Consider the following 22,891-nt stretch of genomic DNA (forward strand, 5'->3'; position numbering starts at 1 on the left):
TTAATGGCGTCACCATGCAGGCGCTGCATGTGTTAACGAGAGGGGTCTACTCGAGGACACGTTCGTTTTTTGTCTAGTTTCATCAGGATGTGGCGTTGGCATCGAACCGAAACATAAACGCCAAACGGACCTTTGGGCTCATCAATATGGGTTCGGGCCTTTCATGAATTCCTTCTAAACGGCCTACCACTATTGGCAACAAAATCAAATTGGGACGTAGATGGTTTTTTTTTTATTCTCTCTGTTGAAGAAAATTAAGATTTATTAATTTTGAATTTTGGTCCAAAGTAAAATTTTTTGTAGTTCCGCAACATTCTAGAGAAATGAAGAAATTTTAGATACAAATATATCAATCCGCCTCTTAAAGTTCCTAATTTCACCACGTCACTGCTTTGATAATGCAGGTCATCGTCGCCTCTCCTCCGCTCATCTCCGCCGCTTCTCTCTCTAAACCTTTGCATTCTCTCTCCAAGGCCGCACTCTCTTTCTCTAGAGCCAAACCCCTTTGCCCTTTCCCCCAAACCTCACGACCCATCTCCGTCTACAAATCCCCGATGAACAACCTCTTCAACAGGCTCGGTTTCGGATCTCGTCCCCAAGCTCAAGTCGACCCAACTTCCGCCGCAATCGCCCAAGGACCCGACGACGATGTTCCGTCGCCAGGTCAGCAATTCGCGCAATTCGGCGCCGGTTGCTTCTGGGGAGTGGAGCTAGCTTACCAGAGAGTTCCTGGTGTGACCAAGACCGAGGTTGGGTATAGCCATGGCCTCATGCACAATCCGAGTTACGAAGATGTCTGTACTGGCACGACGGGACACAACGAGGTTGTTAGAGTTCAGTACGATCCGAAAGAGTGTAGCTTTGAGACCTTGCTCGATGTTTTCTGGAATCGCCATGATCCAACCACCTTGAATCGTCAGGTGATTGCTTTATCCATAAAAATCTAGACTTTATCAGTATCAGATCTTCATTTGAATCAATAGAGAGCTCTATGTGTGTTCTGCATTTGGGGGTGAATTGTTTATTGATAACAATGAATAGATTCACATGTTTAGACGAACTCTCTATCCCTTAGTCTGTGGGCTCTACATACATTTGGTAGTCTCAAGACATTAAGTCAGGACAGTGACTATTGGCTAAGTTGTTATGTCCTTCAAGTTAGAATCTCAATCCTTGTTCATATGAGGATTCTACAATTTGACAAATGCAAGACACTGAGTGAACGGATTCCTTGGTTTGGTTTCATGTTTGATTATGTGGAAGTGACATTGCATTTCCATTTTTGTATGCGATCTTGTACTTGAGTCTGTTCTTGTTCATGTTACTAGACCTACATACACTTGAAGATGAATCTAGTGGTGTTGTTGTGGTTCTTCACATACTAACTTTTATGTGTTGATTTAAGTAGGGGGGCGATGTGGGAACTCAGTATCGATCAGGCATATACTACTACACAGACGAGCAAGAGCGCATAGCTCGTGAAGCCGTTGAGAAACAGCAGAAGATATTGAACAAGAAGATTGTGACAGAGATACTTCCCGCGACAAAATTCTACAGAGCAGAAAATTACCATCAGCAATACCTGGCAAAAGGCGGTCGCATGGGTTTAAGACAATCAGCTGAGAAAGGTTGCAAGGATCCAATCCGATGTTACGGCTAAGAAAATAAGTCGGTCTTCCCTCAAGCACATAAAAAGAAGTGAGTTGTCTCATGAAAAATACAATAATCTGTAGATCACATTTGTGTCTGGTCTTTGTTATGTAACCATTGGTAATGATGCGTCATATGCTTGCTTATAAATTTGTGTTTCAGAAACAACCATAAGTTGTGACACACTGAATCCAAATCAGAATCATAATAGCCAATATTCGGATTTTATCGTGTGATGGTTTATTAAGAGTTTGGTACTACAGTACTGGTCCATACAATTTGGGAAGTCCTCAACAGTTTCGAGTTTTCTTTTGATTTTAAGTTTGAACAATTAAACGTTATGGATGATTGTGCAATTCAGAAGCTAATGGTCGGAACATCACCTGGAAGCATTGAGTGTTCATGTCACCACCAAAACAGTTACCATGGATTTCATTCTAGAAAATTCACTTTTACAATTACCATTAGGAAATCGAGATCATTTCCAGGCTCCTTTGTTTGATACATATGAACGTATTGACACTACATATATAAACACATCTACACAATCAGAGTGATTTGTACTGTTCAATCAAACGTGACGCATGGAGACGTGATGTTGGGACCACTGTGCATCCTAGACTATGCAGAAATGCGATCTGCCATTTCAAAAAACATAAACAAAAATGTATCATGTTCTAAATTTCGGTTGACAAAATGGTGGGCTTGTTGAGTTTTTACCTGTTTACTCGTTGCTTCCGAAGTGCCCATTGAGTTTTCAATTCTCAGTTTTTGGAAATGTTCCTGAAACAGAAATTTTTCCTCAAGGTTATGGAGTGAGTTAACTTATAACTTCTTGCTTTCACAAAACAGCGATATGTATTACCTGTTTCTCGCGCACTATATGAGCCCGTGTGTCTGCAGGAAGTTGTTCCCACCTAAGTACCTAATATCCCCAAAGTACACAGGAATATGAGCACCACAATCTCAGTTTTCCTTTTTATCAACTCATTAGTGTGTAACAGTGGCTTTCAGATAATAATGCTTACATGTTCTGCATATTGGAACGCTTCCTCGGAAGTCAATGATGATTTGAGTGCTCGTAAGACATCCTAACAAAATAGTGCAGCATCCAGTTAATCACCAAAGCATATTTCAACATTGTATGACTCAGTAGGCTTTAACCATTAAGCTTCATAATAAGTAACCAAACAAGAAAACTACTGTCGGAGTTGTTTATAGTGAATAAAACTATAGACGAGACCACATCTAATTAGAGAAGTATACAACCTTGTGTTTGTTCTTCTTGATGGCCAAACGTTCACCAATCACAAACCTTACCTGCATGTACGAAAACATTGACATGAAAGGTAAGCTAAGAACATTGACTGGCGCTTACATTAGTTGAAGAAATGTTGCAGAGTATGTGATACTCACCTTGTCAATCAGCCTCTTTGGTTCCTGGAATGCTTGTTTCTTAGCCCAGTTGTGAAATAAGTGAGAGACAACTGATCTAACCTCCACATCAAACCTGTTGAGGATAAAAGTTCTAGACCTCTGAATGATGAACCAGACCAAAGAGTGCCAAATTAGATTGTTCTGTTGGTTGTAAGCATGTAACCTCTTAAGGAAGTTGTTCCCATTGAGTGCATATGATGCTATTGACTCCTCGGAGGTATCATCTACTGGAATGTTCATCACATCATTGTCCGTTAGTTTACTTTCCTCATGTTTTCTGTCTGTTTCAAAACTGGAGACGCTCTGCTCAGTTTTGTTTGGAAGATTTTCAGGAACTTTTCTGCAATCATTTACGCTCATGTCTCCCTACAAAACATTATTGAGAGTTGTTGTTAGTGCTATCACATTATCATGCATTAAGTTGCAAACAGACTGAGACCTGAACCTGTAGAAGATGGCCTGGAATCTCTTTAAGAAATCGTGAGGGTTGGAGCACCTAGATGGAAGAACATCATTAGTCAGAGACAAAGTTTGAGAGGACGAATTCATAAACCATGTGTGTAGTACTAACCTGCCAGTTTGAATCCACTGTCACATACAAAAAAAATAGTTTCTTGCGAGCACGAGTCATAGCAACATACAAAAGGCGACGTTCCTCCTACAATTTAAACAAACAATGCATGGTTAAATATCTATATATTTGTAGAGTTCGTAGAGGTGGGGACTTTATGAGAAGGAAAAGCGATAATACCTCAAGTGATGTTCCACTCTCTGATGCATTGCCGTTAGACTCATGTAATAGGGGAATTTCATTTTCATTAGCCTGTTTACCAAAACTTTGATTGAAACTGGGCCAAGGACTTTTTGTTTCAACGATTTTATAAAAAAGTATTTCATATCTTGCTAGGTCCATAACTGCCAACAACTCGGCAAAGAAATCTAGAGAGGATGATATATACCTTGACTATGAAAACTATGTCCCACTCCAAACCTTTAGACTGCATAAAGACATACAAGAGATATTAGCCAATGTTTTCATTACTACCTGAAGAAGCTAATTCTAACACCAATGGATAACAAATTGTGGACTGCTCGAGTGGATGAAAAAACACCTGATGAATGGTGGTCAAAGTGACAGAATTTTCATTGTCATGTCTTCTTGAACGAAAATTTTCAGTTTCCCGCTCCGAGATATAGTTGATAAATGAATTAAGTTGATTGCAGCCTTTCTTTTCTTTGATTGCATCCACTTCTTCTTCAGTTGTAGTGCAATGAGTAGAAATAAACTCAGCTACATCATCCATTAAGTACTGGAGTACCTGCAAAACAGGAAATCATTCCCCCAAATATTTTTTTAAACATACATACGAAAATAAGAAAAAATTATCCGAAGTTTTTGAAGAGCAAAAACCACATACAGATCTAAGATCGTTGTCTTCGTTAAGCAGTTTTCCTCCATCATTATCCACAACTGCTCGTTGCTCAAGAAGGTATTTCTAGAATTTGAAACAACATGAGAAGTTAAGCGTGATCAAGAAAAGAAATGGGTATGATATTACAGAAAGACTTTGTAAGGAAAGACACAGTAAATCTTCAAAGCAAAGTCACGTGTTCATAAACTATTTTTCAGTGAAAGTTGTACCTTAAGCCTATAATCACGATATCTACAGACTTTCAAGAATGAGATTGGATAGTCAAGCATAAGGTTTTTCTATATATGACTCCGGAGATGACAGTGTAGGTTAATAGTTATAAGCATGCCATCTTTTAAGACAGAAAAACTAATTACCTGTGGTATCATATTTGCCACACATGTTACTACAGCTGAAAGTGATTGTTCCTGCAAATAGTTATGACGTAAGGGATTCGTAGTGCTAAGTTGCGTTCATAGTATTTCAAGGGCCAGAAAACAAATATCTTACCCTATCAACCAGCTTTGCTACCATGTCAAGAGTTTGCAAAACTTTGCGTCCCTGGGTAAGCTGGCTCCTGTAGTTAATTCAAACGAATTTAAGAAGCGTAACAGGAAAAATGAATAAAAATAACAAGACTGAGGGGATATAATGTGCAGCATCCCATTCTTAGAACCTGTATATACACATAGATATAAATACATATACACACAATGTCACTTAGATCTGGATGGCAAAACGACCTATATGTATCACTCAAGTATGGATCATGAAAATAAAAGCAGACAAATTTATATGAGAAAATTTGTCTATATCTCCTAGTTAGTAAACCTAGAAGCAAACGATGTTCCCAATTCAGAATTTAACTAAAGCAGTATTATCTATATATTGCTTTCGTAATGAATTTCATCAAGCAATACCTCTTGAAGGTACCAGAAATCTTGGCACTGAAGATATCACTCGCCGCTGATATGAAGCTGCATTTCCTACTAGTGGAGATTTTTTCAATATGTTCTATAACCTGCAGACGGTGGTAATAAACTAATTACAAACAGCTTATGTCCTCATAGCTTCAGCTGAGAAAGCAACAGTAAATCATAGATAGTCATGCAAATGAAAGAAAACGAGACCAAATGAGGTACAAACCCTTTTCTTTTCCTCTTTCTCAAAAGGAAGTAATGCCTTGAACACTCGCCTATAAGAAGCATCATCACATTCGGAATATGTTGTCTTCAGCATGGCCAAAATGATTTGGACAACCTAACGTGGAAAAAGTTTATAGCTGTTATGTTTAGTAGATGGAGCTTATTGTCTGAAACAAATAAAGCTAAGATAACCATGCAGAGGAATTGTCAATGTCAATCATTGAGATACATAGTGATCATGCAAGTTTAACAAATAAGATATTTATGAGGCAATCTACCTTTTTTCTGTAGAAAGCAACACCATGAACGTTAAATGGTATTTTTCTCTGGCGGAATGCATTTTGGAACACTTTACCTGACACCTGAATATCAGTACATTCATGGTTTACCAACACATAAGTAAACGTGTTAAAATTTTAAACATTCTAACAGCATGTCATTAAGGAAAAGAAAAGGACTGACCTGCCTCCTATAGAGAATAGCAATATCTCCATGGGAACAACAAGGTGTTGAGCCATCATTAGTGATTTCAAATATTTTGTCAATGACATATGCACACTGTGCTTCCTCATTATGGCATTCCTTAACAGTAATCTATACTGGACAAAACACGAAAAAGTTAGTCCTTAAGTGATTAAATGATGCAATTTCTCATAGAGAAATGTTTAACTTGCCTTAGATCCCTGGGAGTTTTCAGACGAAATGCTTTTTGATTGGCAACGCTTCGTATTGTTTTTTATGATAGAAGAGGCAGCTTCCACAATATGGCGAGAGGAGCGATAGTTTTTTATAAGCCTGACCTGAATCAGAAGCAGTAAGATAAATGTTATGCATTCGCAATTCAATGAGAGCTTTTGGTTCCTTAAGCTAATTAATCATATGTGGTAGAATCTTTGAGTTAGCCTCGAAAAGCCAGACCTCTTTGTAGTTTGGGAAATCTCGGTGAAATGAATCAAATCCTGAACTGTCCGCCCCGTTAAAACCAAAGATGGACTGCAAGAAAAGATGCATCATACTTACTTCGAATATTCAAGTGAAATTATGTAAGTTTTGTTTGACAAAAACGCACCTGATCATCATCACCAACAATAGTTATGTGATTATGAGAGCCTAGCATTCGTAAAAGCTTGTACTGCATTGTGCTAGTGTCTTGGAATTCATCAACTATGATGGCTTTCCAGGTATCTTGGCATTCCTTGAATACTTTAATCAAATGCAGCAAATACATGTGAACACAAGGAAATCTTAAGTGTCATAAATCTAATTTTCCAGAAAATTTATCTAAGTGGCTTCACCTTCAGGAAAGTCAGAGAGGAGTGTGACCGAACAACTGATCAAATCATGATAGTCCAGAGCATCACAAGCTTTTAGGATATCGTTGTAGTTTCCAAGAATTTTAGCCTGTATCAGCACCAGTACAGAATCATATCATATGAACTAATTAATAATAGAGATGCCTGAAAAACAATTTAGCTGACTTACTCCTATCTCATTGCCCATCTTACGGCACTGCTCTGGAGTTTTACCGGAAGCTTTTCCCTAAAATGCGGAAACAAGTTAAAAACAACTAATTGTAAGAGACAGATTATATGTGAAAGACAGGATATACGCGCTATTAATAGACCATAAAGTACACAAATTATATCATTTTTTTGTTTATTGGCAACCTGGGTCACAAATTTCTGCCATTTTTTTGATAGATCCTTGGCATATTCAGGACATACTGCTCCTGCTGCTGCACTATTTAGATCTTCTCCAGACTCGCATGCAACAGAAGTTTTGCTTCCATTCTTCTTTTCCTCCTCATATAAACGCACTGCTTCTATTATCGCTCTTCTTTGTTGCCCATGCCCATACACTGAGAACTCAGATGTACGTTGTAACCTGTGAAAGTAGGAAAGGTATAAGGTACATGAATCCCATGAATCTATAACTTTAAAGATGTCAACAAGTGATATGCAAATGCAACTAACAACTTCAAGCGACACATGTAAGAAAAAAAGAAGTAAAATCACCTACGAGTATAGAATTTATAAACTAATCTTGTTTTCAAGTATTACTTCCATTTATTGGCAGTTTGGCACTGTAACTTCAATTTGATAACATAGAAAGTTACATTTTCCAGTGGTGAGGAAAAATCATTTCATGTCTTCTACGGTTCTACCTACATTTAGACTTGAGATTAACCACAAAAATACCAAGAAATTAACAAATCATATTCTCACTTGTCTGCATGCATCCGACAAAGTTGCAAGGAAAATGAATGGAATGTACTGATTGTTATGTCTTTCGCTGCTTTCTTTCCGGCAGATTTTCCTATGCGTTCTCGCATCTCAGAAGTTGCTGCTGTAGTGAAAGTCATAGCAAGAATATTCGATGGAAGTAGACCCTATCAAGTTAGAAAGAACACAAAACTTAAAATGTAGAGGTAACTTCAAATCTGATTTCATATATAAGATCTCAAGTACGGAAGATGTTCTACATTATTCAGCGACGATAAATGATAGTACCTCATTGAGCAGCACTAAGACGCGGCCAACCATGGTGGAAGTCTAACATAGGAAAAGGAATAATCAGTACTGACTGTATAACAAGAAAACCCACAAAAAATCTTGCCTCATAGAAAAAGAAGTCTATCATATACCAACCTTTCCACTTCCAGGACCAGCAATAACCATCAAAGGAGTTGAAATATTACTACAAGCTGCATCACGCTGTCTATCATTTAAGGACATGATATATTTGGAACACTCATCAGGCATGGAATTGAGAAGTGCAGGATCAGCAGCAATGGTAGTCTCTTCATCGAGCTTCACTTTGACATTAGAATCTGGCTCAAACTTTTTGACATCCCTAAAATCTAAGCTGGCCTTGAGGTCACTGCTCTTATTATCTTTGGACGGAGTCTGATTTATGCTGGTACTTGGAGTTTGACATACTGCTTTTCTCGCTGATTGTTCATATATTAAGTCAATCTCTTCTAAAATGGAATCATCAATGTCATCATCAAGAAGTGAAGAAGAAGTAGAGCAACCGTAGCTTAGTGTAACTCTTTCTGGCTCTTTCAAGGGAGTAACAAATGCTTCTGATGAAAATCCACTGTCCCCAGAAATCTCGGTCTGAAATCCGTTAATGATCTCCTTGTCCAGATCAAACCTAGGAGGAGGGGTGGTCAAGCCACAAGGATAATCATCAGCATATGACTCAAACGCCGGTTTTAGGCGTTTGTATGGTGTATTTGTAGATAACTCCATAAGAGGAGTTCTATTGAAGTTTGTATGGGGAGGAAGGGATTCAGTACCCATTGATGATTCCTTCATCCTGTAACATCGGGTAGAGAAATTGATCACAGTTAACAGAAAATCCCGCGATTCACATCAAATCTAATGAAGCAATGTCGATGTTTAGATTCAGAATGAAATGACACGAATTCGCTATGAAACTTGACTTTGAGGGAGTGCTAAATATCACTGTCGAATACCAAATCTTAAAAGTAAGGCAAATCCTAATACGATGATATCAGAAATTTGACAAGAATCAGCTACTAGAAACCCTGTAAAATTGACGGCAATGGCTGAAAGAAGCTAAGAAGAAACCAATAATTCGAATAAATTGCGAAGAAGAAAGCAACGGACCTCTGATCGGAGGAATTAGGTGCGTTCTCTAATGGCCTTTTCCGATCAAGGAGCGGCTTGGTGGACCTGAAGCTTTGAGAAATCCGACCATGACTGTACTCTTGATTCCACATTCCTCTGTTGGGTGGGAGATTCTCCATCTTTCCTTGATCTTCGTCGAGAAAGTGTGGGAAATTTCGAAATGATTGAAATCAGACAGACTGTAAAAACCTAGAGACAACGAAACCCCTTAGAGAATCTTATTGGGCCTATGGCCCATATGGGCCCTTTGCTTTGAAGAATGGAGTTTTTTTTTTTTCTAGAAACAGTCTTATAAACTTTTCCAATAAAGTCATAATATTTCCATATTTAGATAAATCTGGAAGTTAATGAGCGCATGTCTTGTACATATATTACCATGTCGATGGTCTTATAAGAACAGCTTCGTATCTATATATACATTTTTGGATGACTTTTAGCAAATAAATCCTGGAGTTGGAATGTATTTACAGATGAATGCCATTGGCATTAATTATTTAAATTTGAAAAATATTAATTAAAGATATTACCAACACGATTTCGAGAATCATAAATTCATATCTTCCTTAATTGATAATCTTTAGGAAATATTTCTCTGTAAAAAAAAAAATCCACATTAATGAATGCATTAAAATCGACACTAACAATTAAATTATTTAGATATTCAATTATTTTAAGATTTTTATATCTTATTTGATATTTTTTTTTATATCTCATTCTTTAATTACTGCGTTTAGAATTTATTGGTTGTTACCTATTTTTTGGTGAAATTTATTGGTTGTTACTTAATAAGTAATTATGGTGCGTTTATTTTAGTTAATATCTAATTTAAAGGATTTGTTTTCTTTTATTATTAATAAACGAATAACATGTATAGAAATAAAAGATTTTTCTTGCGACTCCATAATAAAAATATTAAACTCTTATTTTCTACATTTCTTACACATAATATCCTCTTATTCAATAACAAAAAATATATATTGCATATTTTAAAAATATTTATAATATTTAAATTATATAAAAAGTTTGTAATATTAATATTATTTCAACTCTATACAAATTTAATATATATGTATATAAATCTTATGGGAACCATTTAAAAGAAATTTTTAAATTGACTTGAATTATATAGCTTTTAAATAAAAGTATTATTAAAAAGAAAAATAACTAAATGATGTTTAATTTCACAGGACGGTAATATGATGGGACGGGTTTGGGTTGATATTTATAAAAGATAGTATACCACGGGTGAAATCCTAAAATTAACAATCAAAATAATCTATCAAACAAATTACATTTTGATTTTTTTAAAAAAATATAGCCCCGCGGTGTACCGCGGGTTAAAATCTAGTGACTAGTATGGTGGGTAAAATTAATTATAACAAAAGTCAAACAAACTCATTAAAATCAAGGTCAACTAAATTCTAATCAGTTCCTTGGCACCATCAAATCCAAACTTTTGCAATGGGAAAAAAATATGCAATGAGAAGAGAAGGAAGAATTATAATTCTCAACTTGCTAATTTAATTTGTGTCGTATACATTGTATATATGCCAGTTGAGACGACTTGTTTGATCATCAAAAAAAGTCTTGACGAATACATAAGCCTAAAGTCGTCTCTTACTCAGCATTTTCTTCTTGACCTTATTGGCATCTTCTTCTAAAGTTCCAATGCTTGATCATTGATGATTTTCCCAGCATCGGAAACGAAAGGCTATAATCTGCAACTTTCAATCTCGAGAAAATAAAAGGGCCTTTGGGAAAAAGGAAAAAGAATGTTGTTGCTGGTGGACTGCTCCAGCTGTCGTACGCCGCTTCACCTCCCTCCCGGAGCCACCCGAATCCGCTGCGCCATTTGTCACGCCTTCACTCTCATCGCTCCCGAGCCCCGTCTCCAATCCCACGCGTCGGCCAGCCCTTTTCCTTTCCCAAACTCATCTCCCGTAACTCCGGCACCATCCGCTTTCATCTACCCGCCGCCATCACCGTCTCCGTTCACTCACGCGCCGCCTGCACCGTCTCCATTCAACCACGCGCCTCCAGAACATTATCCGTTCACTCCCGCGCCGTCAGCACCGTCTCCATTTAACCACGCGCCCCCGGGTCCTCCACCACCCGTACACGGACAGAAGCGAGCGGTGATCGTGGGGGTTTCTTACAAGAACACAAAGGACGAACTCAAAGGATGTATCAATGACGCAAAGTGCATGAAGTTCATGTTGATGAAGCGTTTCCAATTCCCTGAATCTTGCATTCTTATGCTCACCGGTATTATTCTATATCATAAAATGTCATAATTTGTGTAACACGTAAATGTAATGTTAAAAGTGTCAAAATGTTGTAGAAGAAGAAACGGACCCAATGAGATGGCCAACGAAGAACAACATAACAATGGCGATGCATTGGCTAGTTGTAAGCTGCAAACCGGGAGATTCCCTCGTCTTTCACTTCTCCGGTCACGGCAACAACCAGATGGACTACAACGGCGACGAGGTTGACGGCTTCGACGAGACTCTTCTCCCGGTGGACCACAGGACTTCAGGTGTCATCGTGGACGATGAGATCAATGCTACAATCGTACGGCCGCTCCCTTATGGAGTCAAGCTCCATGCCATCGTCGACGCTTGTCATAGTGGTACCGTCATGGACTTGCCTTATCTTTGTAGAATGGACAGGTACCATATCTATAATTCTTGTTATGTACGTGTGTATGCAGACCTCGATTGTTTAATTAATGTGTTTGTGTTGGTTATTTCTTGGTGTTGCATTTCCACTCTACAAAATCATGATTAAAAACATTAGAGATTTTAGTTCTATATATTTGAAGGAAAACACGTTATAATATATAGCATGTAAAAGTAAATGTTAAATAACAAACAATGGAGATCATCATATCGTTCTTATATTGGTTATAACTTATAAGTCCTATAAACCATGAACTAGCACAAAATAAGCAAGTGTTTATGCATGTATAGCTCATTAACCTTCTTGATCCTTTGTTTTAGGCTCGGAAACTATGAATGGGAGGACCATCGGCCTCCATCAGGAATGTGGAAAGGTACGAGTGGCGGTGAAGTCTTCTCTTTCACAGGCTGCGATGATGACCAGACCTCAGCTGACACTCCGGTACATTCCCAACTGTTGGCGTATATAATCTCTCTAGATTTAAAACAACTTTTGATGTAGCAATTCCACTGAACGTAATCATCCATATTTTATCTTTTGACCGAGATGTTATAGTAGTTACTCTATATAAACGTATAAACATACCTTCATTTTTTAAAGTCCTCACAAAGAAACGTGCGTGCACTACAGCAATTGTCAGGGAGTGCATGGACGGGGGCAATGACTTATGCATTCATTCAGGCCATAGAACGTGGCCACGGGACGACTTATGGGAGCTTACTGAATGCAATGAGATCAACGGTTCACGAGATTTTCGACAAAAACAAAGGTAGAGAGCTTGTGGAAGTGGAAGGCGCTGATCTTCTCTCTACTCTTCTTGGTTTGCTCATCTTAGGCGCTTCTCCTCTTGATGAGGAAGAGGAAGTAAACCAAGCCCCTCAAAAAACTCAGGTGATCCATTCATCTACTTATTATTTTGATCTAAACTTAATTATCATGAATGATCATTAATTAGATCCTCACTCATAATAATGGAATAGTTATATGGCTATATCTCCAACTTAGAAGGATCTTCATGGACCAACATATTTTAGTTTGTTGTGATTGGTCATACATCTTCAATACATCATAAAAATTAGTATTAAATTTCCCATTTTTACCTTAGATATTAGAGATCCTAAATGATGAAGATTGCGCAACAAATTATTTACATTTTAAAGAAAGAAAATTCATAATATTGATCGATTAGAACAATGTGTAAGGAAATACTAATTAAAGTCACAAAAAAAAAATAGACTTGTGTAACTGTAAAATAAAATTATAAATGTAACTTGTATACATATTCCATAGTAGTGGATGATTTTTGTAGCAAGATTATGTGAATTGATGATAAGATATGTTGATATCTTGGATTTGATTCGGCAGGAACCACAGTTGAGCGCTAACGGCGCATTTGATGTATATGAGAAGCCCTTTTCTTTGTAATATCACCTTAAGAGGAGGACAAAAGAATGAGTATGGAGTTTACCAACAAAAAAACTTTATTGAGCTTGGAGTGAAGATATATGGGGCATGATCATAATATGTTTATATCGGCCTTTTCATTAAGTGAAAATAAAAGTTATGAGAAATTTTATCAAATGGTAAACAGACATCATCTTTAAAAATTGCCATCAAGATAAATAAATATTATTATTGGAACTTTAGTTTTTTAATGAAACCAGACAAACAACACTACAAGAAATGTAAGAAAAAATACATGGCTAAGTGTGGTGTGCGATTTTCCCTCTCAAAACCGAGATTTTTGTGTTACTCTACTGCTTTCAACGGACTTTGCTTGAACTTACTTGTAAGCTCGTCGTCCCTCGTCATCACCATTCATCAATCTCAGCCTCTATCACGCGGATGTAGGTGGTGATTTGGCTTAATGAAAACAACAAAAATATTTCACTATGTCCTAATAATTTTAATGTTTTTTCTCAATCCCTCAGATTTTCAAAAAAAAAGAAAGTAGCATGATATTTTTCCATTATGTTCATTTAGATTTATCTTCATCGCAGTTTTAGAGTATTTCAGACATTTTAGATTTATCTTCATCGCAGTTGTAGAGTATTTTAGAAATTGGATAAGATATGTCTAACTTGAATGGTGTAGAAAGTTTGAAATTTTAATATTTTGTTTAGTAGATAAAATTATAAGACTACAGTATATATTTGCTTTGATTTTTTTTACTTTTTTGAAGATGCAAAAATATATATTTTAAAAAACAAATGTCACTAATTTCTTAATTTTCAATAGAGTTTTTTTTTTTTTTTCATGACACAATGAGTCAATAGGAGCCACGAAGCCAGAAAAAAAAATGTACTACAAAAAGATAATGATAGTACAAATGATACGTCGTACTGCCACATGTACGACGCAACTCGATTACCAAAAAGCAGAGCCATCCATAAATCTCAAAACACAGATTCCACTGGCGTGTGCTCTCCTCACTTGTCCTTGAAACTAGAGGTTCTGATTCCATCTCTCATCCACTTTTTTTTTTTTTTAGACTATGTTCGAGTTTCTCTGATCTCTTACTCTATTACCTAGAACTTTCATTTTAATTTGTTTGGTCTTTCGACATCACACAAACGCATGTATACGTTTTTATGTGTGTCTGTAAGGATATTGATTCATTTTTTTGGGCACATTGATAATCAATGCTATGTTTTGTCTGAAATGTGCAGCTTCAGTTTAAAAGAATGGCTGCTTCAAGTGCTGTCACCGCAAACTACGTCCTCAAGCCACCTCCATACGCACTGGTTTGATTTTTTTTTTCTTCTTTTTAATAAAAATCGAAATTGTCGGGCAAATGGCGTTTTGTTTTCGTTGGATTAGAGATTTGGCTTTTGAATTACTAGATGCTATAACTTGTTACGCCCTCATAGCCCTTAAAATATATTTTAATCCTAGCCAAAGGCGTCACAAATGAATTATCATCAGCTAATGAACCAAAAAGGCGTTACAAATGAACTCTTCTAATTTCGTAATGGAAGAAAATAAAAATCGAATAAATTTATGCATTAGTGATTTTCGGGAAATGGAAGGAGTCAAGTAGGGTGGTCCATATCGGGTAAAGGCCGTGAATGTTCTAGTGGGAAATTTGGGTATGGGACAACATATCTGAATTGATTTTGAAACCATATTCCAAAACTATCTCAGTCCGACCCGTTACTCAAACTTTATTAAATTGTCTAAAACATATTACTATGTAGTTTGTAATAAAAAACTGCAGTGTGGTGTAGTGTTAGATATATAAATTTTTATATAAATTTATGACCATTCCTAGTTCAAATTCAGACGTTCCTTGGTCTCATATTTGTGTTCCTTCTAGTGGACCTATTGGTTAAGTGAGAGCAATATGTTGAAATGTTTTTGTTATAAAATTGGAAAGGATGCTTTGGAGCCGCATATGAGCAAACAAACTCTGGAGTTTCACTGGGGAAAGCATCACAGGGCTTACGTGGAAAACCTCAAGAAACAGGTTCTTGGAACCGAGCTTGAAGGCAAGCCCTTAGAGCACATTATCCACAGCACTTACAACAATGGCGAACTCCTCCCTGCTTTCAACAACGCTGCCCAGGTGATAACAAACCCGTTTTTAGTTTGAGCTTTTTAAATGGGTGCGTGATTGTTTGAGCTGATGATGATCCAGTGGTTGTGTTAATAGGCGTGGAACCACGAGTTCTTCTGGGAATCAATGAAACCCGGTGGTGGAGGAAAACCATCAGGAGAGCTTCTTGCTTTGCTTGAAAGAGATTTCACTTCTTATGAGAAGTTCTATGAAGAGTTCAATGCTGCTGCAGCCACTCAGTTTGGAGCTGGCTGGGCCTGGCTTGCTTGTAAGTGTTTCAGATTTAAAAGCCTAACATAGATATTTTAACTTCTTCCTTACTCTCATCTCTCTGCTTTCAGATGCAAATGATAAACTCAAAGTAGTGAAAACTCCAAATGCTGTGAATCCCCTTGTGCTTGGCTCTTTCGTAAGTTTTCATGAAAGAACTTGAATACACAATTTACTTGACTAGAGATTGCCGTACAATTAATGCAAATCCTGAAAATTTAATATTGGTCTGTTTTTCATGCAGCCCTTGCTTACCATCGATGTCTGGGAGGTAAATACACACTTTTATACCAAATCCAGTGCTTTTCTTTCTTACAAGTTGATTGATAATTTTTGTTTTCTTTTGGTAAATGGAACAGCATGCTTACTACCTTGACTTCCAGGTAACAGCTTATTCATAATTGTTAACAAAACGGTTTATTTCAGTTTATTTGTTTTGTTGATTGTTGTAATCTATTTGTATATGAGCAGAACCGAAGACCAGATTACATAAAGACATTCATGACCAATCTTGTGTCTTGGGAAGCTGTGAGTGCCAGACTTGAGGCCGCAAAGGCTGCTTCTTCCTCTTCTTCTTAAGCAGAGTTCTGAACAATTTGACTTCAGTGAGTTCTGCACTTACTGGAGTTTTTTTTTTTTAAATAAAGTATTGGTCGTTGTAATAAGGACACAGCTCTCTTGTTCTGTGTCACAGAGTCCTTGATCTAGGTCTTCTACCTGACTACCTGTGTCATGAACAATTACCATGCTCTTTCTGTGGTTTTTCTTTTGTGTGTGTGTGTGTGTGTTAAGTTTTTTCACCTGTTTTCCTTATGAAAAAGCATGATTCTGCGTCTTATGAACTCGAACGTGCCTACCTACCATCTACTCTTCATATTTATTTAGTCACGGCCATTATTCTATTAGAAGTTATAGTTGTGAAAACGTAAAAGTCCAATTAAAAGAACTACATTTCATTATCGTATCTTTAAAAACACAGGTCATAAGATACCCACCACTATACACTATACGAGACATATCTTTGCATTGCTGGCGCTGCGGAGAAAAAATAAAACTTATTTGATATAATAATAGATCATTTTGATAAACCAATTCTGTGACGGTGGAAGACAAACTAAAATGAAGGTGTTAAGAATATGGTAAGTATAATGGAAACAATATTTCAAGATCAAGACAAGAAAGTAGAAACCCCTTTTTCAAATTATTTGAAAACTGATATTTTTTGGACATTTGGACGTTGGTGGTTTATTCAATTATATGAAATTTATATTATAAGATGGACAATCATGTTTGAAGTCGAAGAGGTTTGGTATCCGAGTCTTTAATTTAACCAACCAATGAAGAGGAGTTGACCAAAAAAGCAAACCAAATTTTGTGGGCCCAAGTAGGCCTTATTTCTTTGAATTTGTTTACCTTTTTTCTTTTTTTTTTTTCAATAAATTTGTTTAGCTTTATTTTTTTTGGTGGAAAATTTGTTTAGCTTTATGCTTCTACATGTTGGTGCACAAAAAGAAAAGGAAAAAAAAAATGTTTCTACACGTAGGCGTTATCTAAAATGTTGTTGATTGTGTATAAAAAGAATGACTCCGTATATTTCAGGTCGTCTCATCCCAAAGAGTTTCGGAGAGATAAAAAGATTGAAGGAGTTATGAACTAAAATGTTTTTGCTTCTAAATCCTCCAGAGCATTGACTTGAGATGCAAGAAACAAATTATTTCGTTTAATCATATCATTTTCCTTGCTCCCGTTTCCGTTGAGATTTTCCGTTAAAAAGGGACGAATCAATGCAGAGAGTTAGCTTTGAAGTGACGGATACAGAGGCGGAGAAGAGCAGCAGCGAGACAGTTCCACTGAGCGGAGCCGGAGCTTTGCCGTCGACCTTCAAAAATCCGGCGATGGAAAACGTTGGAAACGCGGCGGATGATGGACCGAGCGTGAAGAACAATCCGAAACTGAATGCGCAGAAACAGAACGGTCTGGTGAAGTTGCTCGCCTCAGTTTCTAACCAGCTCATGAAGTGTTTGACATTGGTCACTAGAGAGAGTAAGACACCTCGATTGGACCGGTCGAAGTCAACGGCCGGTCAGGCCTTGAAAGGGCTCAAGCTCATTAGTAAGACCGACGGCAACGCTGCCTGGACGGTCGTGGAGAAGCGGTACTTGAAGATCACGGCCAATACTGATGGATTGCTGCTTCGGTCAAAATTCGGTGAATGCATAGGTAAGATTTTGTAAATTCGAGGAATTGTGACAAATATATGATTTGGATCTAAATTGGAATATCGATGACATTTTGCAGGGATGAACTCAAAAGAATTTGCCTTGGAATTGTTCGACGCATTAGCTAGAAAAAGTCACCTGAAAGGGGATGTGATTACTGAGACCGAGTTGAAGAAATTTTGGGAACAAATAAATGATAAAAGCTTTGATTCCAGGCTTATCACGTTCTTTGACTTGTAATTTTTTTTAGTTATTACACATTTGTTCTTTCGTTTTATTTCTCTGGATCTCTAAACGTTTTGGTAAAATGAATGTAAAGTTTGAGCCAAAGGGGTTTGTTTCAAATGCAGGATGGATAAAGACGCCGATGGTAGACTAACCGAAGATGAAGTTAGAGAGGTAAAACTATTTACCAATGAGGTCTTGATTGTTTCAAATGTTGATTTCTGCATTTACATGCAAAAAAATTTCACTGTCACTATTTTTGTGTGTAAATTTTACAGCGACAAAATTTTGCAAGTTCATTTAGAAAAAAGAAATGCAAACAAACAATCAATATACATATTTTAATTATTTTCTTTGAAAATCTTAGAAATGTTTAATGGGTGGAAGATTTTTTGAACTGTGCTCTGTATTTTTGGGTTTCGCAGATCATCAATCTTAGTTCGTCTGCCAACCATCTGTCATGCATCCAGAAAAAGGCAGATGAATATGCAGCAATGATAATGGAAGAGCTTGACCCTGATCATATGGGATACATCATGGTAAACTAACTTGATGATGGTCTGAAAACCGATATTTTCTTTTTAATATTGCTTCTATTAGTAACTTTTGTGGTGAATTTAAAACAGATGGAGAGTCTTAAGAAATTGCTTCTGCAAGCGGAAACAAAATCTTTAAGCACAACTAATAGTGAAGAAAGAAAGGAGCTGAGCGATATGCTAAGTGAGAGTCTTAAGCCTACGCGTGACCCTAACCATTTGAGGAGATGGTACCGTCAACTAAGATTCTTCGTACTGGATAGCTGGCAAAGAATTTGGGTGATAGCGTTATGGCTCGCGATTATGGCCATCCTCTTCGCGTACAAATATATTCAATACAAGAATAGAGCAGTGTATGAAGTCTTGGGGCCTTGTGTGTGCTTGGCTAAAGGTGCAGCAGAGACGTTGAAGCTAAACATGGCCTTAATTCTGTTACCTGTATGCAGAAATACCATCACATGGCTTAGAAATAAGACTAGCTGGTTGGGTGTTTTTGTCCCTTTTGATGACAACCTCAATTTTCATAAGGTAAAACCACACATTTTTCTTGCTATTTTTAACAATTATGGTTGAGGAATCGTCCTATCGCTCGAGGATATGGATCAAATCATCTATCACACTTTTATGTAGGTCAATATAGACGTTATAAATGAAGAAAAAAACATAGTTCTTACATGCTTCTAAAATTAATAACCTAGTTATAAAAGAACACCGTTATATCATTTATAGTAACTTCATGCCTCAACCTACAGGTTATAGCGGTGGGAATTACGATAGGAGTAGGCATACACTCGGTGGCCCACTTGGCATGTGATTTTCCACGGCTAATCGCAGCAACTCCAGCGCAATACATGCCTCTCGAGAAATTCTTCGGGGAGGAGCAACCAAAGAGGTACTTGCATTTTGTGAAGTCAACAGAAGGAATAACAGGGCTTGTAATGGTCCTCTTGATGGTTATTGCTTTTACACTGGCTATGCCTTGGTTTAGACGAGGGAAGCTAGAAAAAAAGCTTCCAGGGCCACTAAAGAAACTCGCGAGCTTCAACGCCTTCTGGTACACTCACCATTTGTTTGTTATAGTCTACATTCTACTTGTCCTTCACGGATACTACTTGTACCTCAGTAAGGAATGGTACAAGAAAACGGTGAGTATTTGATCAATGTCCAACATTTTTGTATCTTTGAAAAATGGTACTAAGTCGGGGGGTTTTGTTTGTAGACGTGGATGTACTTGGCAGTACCAGTAGCTCTCTATGCATACGAGAGATTGATACGAGCATTCAGGTCCAGCATCAGGACTGTAAAAGTTCTTAAGGTCGCGGCTTACCCTGGAAAAGTGTTGACTTTGCAAATGTCAAAGCCTACAAACTTCAAATACAAGAGCGGTCAATACATGTTTGTAAATTGTCCAGCAGTCTCACCGTTTGAGTGGTACGCCAAAAACAAACTTAAAAGAGTAACAACTCTAAACCCATTTCAATATCAATGCATGTGATTGTATACATATCTCTCCAGGCATCCATTTTCAATAACTTCAACACCACAAGAAGACTATCTGAGCGTTCATATAAAATCACTGGGAGATTGGACAGAGGCTATCCAAGGAGTTTTCTCCGAGGTATATATATATTATTTACTTCTAAATCTTAGCTTACGAAATTATATCTTTGGTAAGTCTTGGAGTCGATGAAAGATATATAGTTTGAGAAGCATCTTGTGTTATATTTCAGGTGTCTAAGCCACCTCCGGTCGGAGACATGTTGCATGGTGCAAATAGTCCCGGGTAAGTATAGTCATCGCATACGTAAATGAGTGACATTTGATTTGTGGTAAGAAAATATCACGTTTTACTTGTCTTTATAAAACACAATATACAAATAATAACCGCAATGCTATATATGAATTATTAAAAAAAATGCATGTTGTTGAAAAACGAAAACCATTTATATGTGTATTCAACTATATACAATTAAAAAATCACACTATGAAGTATGAACATGAGTGAGAAAAACATCTATAACTGAATCCCATAAAGATATAGCTAGTCATACACGCAAACTAAAAAAAATCAATATCAAAACGAGCCATCAACACCTAAATTAGCTAATGTGATATTACATTAGTTAAAAAAGAAAGAAAGCAGAATGCATCTTTCAAGGTCATTATATAAATATGTAGAATAACACCTACCTATTCTTGGTCGTCATTTAGACGACTAGGAAACATCATTTGATTAAATAATCATGTTCTCACTGGTTCTCTTTGTTAAGCTATGTTTTTGTCCGCAAAGTCTTGGATTCCGAAGATCAGCCGGCCAGTCTGGCTTTTCTTAATATATATGTAAAAGTAGACGTCATTTACAACCACTACTACTATAATATGGATATTTATAATATCACATTCTGTAAATAATATTAAATGTAGAGATATGAATGATATTTAATTTTTAAAAAATCATTTGGTAGATGAAAACTTCAGATGCATGAGGATATATTTTCATTGCGTTTTAAGTTTTCATTTCGTGTCTGAGTCTTAAAATTATATATAACAACTTTACCTATGCCATATATTCCATCTATTACTCATACACATACATTCACATATATGTATTTCATACATCAAAAAAACATGTGTGGATATAGGGGAAATTGCATATCAACATATCACATATGTGTGTGTGCGTACACATTCTTTGTTGTTGGAAAATTAATCTACCTAAGATTTTCTAATAATTTTGAAATGGCAATGACCTCTTCTTCCGCAGTTTTCCCAAAATTATGATTGATGGTCCGTACGGCGCACCAGCTCAAGACTACAAGAAGTACGAGGTGGTTCTGCTGATCGGTCTTGGCATTGGAGCCACCCCGATGATCAGCATTATCAAGGACATTATCAACAATACGGAGACCAAGGAGCAGCTCAGCCAAATGGAGAAGGGGGCTCCACAGGAGCAACAAGTTAAGAAAGAAACTTTCAAGACGCGAAGGGCTTACTTCTACTGGGTAACAAAGGAGCAGGGTACATTTGATTGGTTCAAGAACGTCATGAACGAGATTGCAGAACGAGACAAAAGCAAAGTCATAGAACTACACAATCATTGCACTAGTGTCTACGAAGAAGGAGACGTTCGTTCCGCACTCATACGGATGCTTCAGTCTCTAAATTATGCCAAGAATGGTTTAGACATTGTTGCTGGGACAAGGGTCATGTCCCATTTCGCCAGACCTAATTGGAAAAATGTTTACAAACAGATTGCCATGGATCACCCTGGTGCTAATGTTGGTAAGCTCGTTATCTCCCTCGTCAAATCAACCAGTAAGCGTATGGTTGTTGTGTTTTGGTTTGGTTGTCAAAAAGTAATATTATATCAAGTACAAACCCTTATTAATTGTGATGCTTTGTTATAGGCATGCTTGCATCAACTTGCATGATATTATGATCTTCATATTGCACTATCACAGTCAGTTCATACAAAACAAAATTAGCTTAGTTTCATAATTTTTACATACAGGTTATAGTAACAAAGGTGTAGAATATGATTTGATATTTTGTTTTTAAAATCATCTTATAATCTATTTAATGACTATAAAGAAATGATATAAACTGAAAATGTATACATAACGTGCAGGAGTGTTCTATTGTGGAGCACCGGTATTGACGAAGGAGTTAAGGCATCTAGCTTTGGAATTCACACACAAGACAAGTACTAGATTCTCTTTCCACAAAGAGAACTTCTAAAGACAGTGAAGCTTACACCCACATTAATGCTGATAGAGTATGCTGGCCAACAAATTATTGAAATTTGTGGAGTAAGTGTGTTACGTTTGTGTTTTGAAAATTAAATTTTGGTGTTGTTTTGTTTCCTAAATAAAACGTGGGTTGTGATGATTATGTGAAATATGTGTTTTAAGCGCTTTTGTTTTGTTTGAATTGCATGTATCCAATATTCGAAACCATGTTTGATATCTATCCTTTTATTTTTTCTTGCTCAGCAAGACTCATTTTGTCATTTTAATTCAATTTCCTTTTTATTTTTAAACTATGCACAAGAATGGGTAGAAAAGTGTAGGCATGTTTTTTCGATATAGAGAAAGAGAGTACAT

At 36.9% G+C, this 22,891-nt stretch overlaps 5 protein-coding genes across 6 annotated transcripts; 4 read left to right on the plus strand and 1 right to left on the minus strand.

Moving 5' to 3' along the window:
- Positions 1 to 298: 298 nt before the first annotated feature.
- On the plus strand, positions 299 to 1,881 carry LOC9305760 (peptide methionine sulfoxide reductase A4, chloroplastic). Its single transcript, XM_021018022.1, has 2 exons — positions 299 to 920; positions 1,409 to 1,881. Exons 1-2 carry the CDS (start codon positions 399 to 401, stop codon positions 1,658 to 1,660), a joined length of 774 nt encoding a protein of 257 aa, XP_020873681.1. The 5' UTR covers positions 299 to 398; the 3' UTR covers positions 1,661 to 1,881.
- Positions 1,882 to 2,055: 174 nt separating this feature from the next.
- On the minus strand, positions 2,056 to 9,546 carry LOC110226339 (ATP-dependent DNA helicase SRS2-like protein At4g25120). The gene is made up of 29 exons (XM_021017579.1): positions 9,280 to 9,546; positions 8,293 to 8,965; positions 8,155 to 8,196; positions 7,870 to 8,033; positions 7,312 to 7,528; positions 7,127 to 7,183; positions 6,940 to 7,045; positions 6,714 to 6,847; positions 6,563 to 6,637; positions 6,319 to 6,444; positions 6,107 to 6,238; positions 5,923 to 6,006; positions 5,646 to 5,759; positions 5,420 to 5,520; positions 5,010 to 5,076; positions 4,877 to 4,927; positions 4,506 to 4,583; positions 4,200 to 4,406; positions 4,047 to 4,085; positions 3,839 to 3,910; positions 3,659 to 3,745; positions 3,533 to 3,583; positions 3,251 to 3,453; positions 3,067 to 3,160; positions 2,920 to 2,970; positions 2,679 to 2,741; positions 2,516 to 2,575; positions 2,371 to 2,433; positions 2,056 to 2,288 (listed from the first exon to the last, which is right to left on the minus strand). The coding sequence occupies exons 1-29, from the start codon at positions 9,417 to 9,419 to the stop codon at positions 2,199 to 2,201; spliced, it is 3,441 nt and encodes a 1,146-aa protein (XP_020873238.1). The 5' UTR covers positions 9,420 to 9,546; the 3' UTR covers positions 2,056 to 2,198.
- A 1,164-nt stretch (positions 9,547 to 10,710) lies between these two features.
- LOC9303697 (metacaspase-2) lies at positions 10,711 to 13,628 on the plus strand. Its single transcript, XM_021017852.1, has 5 exons — positions 10,711 to 11,565; positions 11,642 to 11,972; positions 12,303 to 12,423; positions 12,613 to 12,873; positions 13,348 to 13,628. The coding sequence occupies exons 1-5, from the start codon at positions 11,073 to 11,075 to the stop codon at positions 13,405 to 13,407; spliced, it is 1,266 nt and encodes a 421-aa protein (XP_020873511.1). The 5' UTR covers positions 10,711 to 11,072; the 3' UTR covers positions 13,408 to 13,628.
- Positions 13,629 to 14,266: 638 nt separating this feature from the next.
- On the plus strand, positions 14,267 to 16,664 carry LOC9303698 (superoxide dismutase [Fe] 1, chloroplastic). Of its 2 annotated transcripts, none has more exons than XM_021018025.1 (8): positions 14,267 to 14,433; positions 14,652 to 14,726; positions 15,359 to 15,547; positions 15,635 to 15,806; positions 15,880 to 15,947; positions 16,053 to 16,079; positions 16,168 to 16,191; positions 16,280 to 16,664. In XM_021018025.1, exons 1-8 carry the CDS (start codon positions 14,332 to 14,334, stop codon positions 16,385 to 16,387), a joined length of 765 nt encoding a protein of 254 aa, XP_020873684.1. In that variant the 5' UTR covers positions 14,267 to 14,331; the 3' UTR covers positions 16,388 to 16,664. The 2 variants fall into 2 exon arrangements, with proteins under 2 accessions (XP_020873684.1, XP_020873685.1); XM_021018026.1 differs by lacking the exon at positions 14,267 to 14,433 and adding an exon at positions 14,486 to 14,561.
- Positions 16,665 to 17,333: 669 nt separating this feature from the next.
- Positions 17,334 to 22,779, plus strand: LOC9303699 (putative respiratory burst oxidase homolog protein G). Its single transcript, XM_002867581.2, has 11 exons — positions 17,334 to 18,028; positions 18,107 to 18,263; positions 18,378 to 18,426; positions 18,678 to 18,791; positions 18,879 to 19,316; positions 19,541 to 19,933; positions 20,008 to 20,219; positions 20,304 to 20,406; positions 20,519 to 20,571; positions 21,553 to 22,070; positions 22,417 to 22,779. Exons 1-11 carry the CDS (start codon positions 17,593 to 17,595, stop codon positions 22,524 to 22,526), a joined length of 2,583 nt encoding a protein of 860 aa, XP_002867627.1. The 5' UTR covers positions 17,334 to 17,592; the 3' UTR covers positions 22,527 to 22,779.
- Positions 22,780 to 22,891: the final 112 nt, after the last annotated feature.

This window comes from Arabidopsis lyrata, assembly GCF_000004255.2.
Source record: "Arabidopsis lyrata subsp. lyrata unplaced genomic scaffold ARALYscaffold_7, whole genome shotgun sequence".
In the NCBI taxonomy this organism is placed as follows: Eukaryota; Viridiplantae; Streptophyta; class Magnoliopsida; order Brassicales; family Brassicaceae; genus Arabidopsis; species Arabidopsis lyrata.

Bases quoted from the DNA above. Each gene is read 5' to 3' on its own strand.
- LOC9305760 (XM_021018022.1), top strand. From the start codon at position 399: ATGCAGGTCATCGTCGCCTCTCCTCCGCTCATCTCCGCCGCTTCTCTC. The intron at 921-1,408 runs GTGATTGCTTTA...TGATTTAAGTAG, and splicing joins CAACCACCTTGAATCGTCAG to GGGGGCGATGTGGGAACTCA.
- LOC9303697 (XM_021017852.1), top strand. From the start codon at position 11,073: ATGTTGTTGCTGGTGGACTGCTCCAGCTGTCGTACGCCGCTTCACCTC. The intron at 11,973-12,302 runs GTACCATATCTA...CCTTTGTTTTAG, and splicing joins TATCTTTGTAGAATGGACAG to GCTCGGAAACTATGAATGGG. The intron at 12,874-13,347 runs GTGATCCATTCA...TTGATTCGGCAG, and splicing joins AAGCCCCTCAAAAAACTCAG to GAACCACAGTTGAGCGCTAA.
- LOC9303699 (XM_002867581.2), top strand. From the start codon at position 17,593: ATGCAGAGAGTTAGCTTTGAAGTGACGGATACAGAGGCGGAGAAGAGC. The intron at 18,029-18,106 runs GTAAGATTTTGT...GACATTTTGCAG, and splicing joins AAAATTCGGTGAATGCATAG to GGATGAACTCAAAAGAATTT. The intron at 19,317-19,540 runs GTAAAACCACAC...CTCAACCTACAG, and splicing joins ACAACCTCAATTTTCATAAG to GTTATAGCGGTGGGAATTAC.
- LOC9303698 (XM_021018025.1), top strand. From the start codon at position 14,332: ATGTACGACGCAACTCGATTACCAAAAAGCAGAGCCATCCATAAATCT. The intron at 14,727-15,358 runs GTTTGATTTTTT...AAAATTGGAAAG, and splicing joins AGCCACCTCCATACGCACTG to GATGCTTTGGAGCCGCATAT. The intron at 15,807-15,879 runs GTAAGTGTTTCA...CTCTGCTTTCAG, and splicing joins TGGCTGGGCCTGGCTTGCTT to ATGCAAATGATAAACTCAAA.
- LOC110226339 (XM_021017579.1), bottom strand. From the start codon at position 9,419: ATGGAGAATCTCCCACCCAACAGAGGAATGTGGAATCAAGAGTACAGT. The intron at 6,239-6,318 runs GCAAGTTAAACA...TGTCCAGTATAG, and splicing joins AAAACTCCCAGGGATCTAAG to ATTACTGTTAAGGAATGCCA. The intron at 4,584-4,876 runs GTAATTAGTTTT...TTCAAATTCTAG, and splicing joins TGGCAAATATGATACCACAG to AAATACCTTCTTGAGCAACG.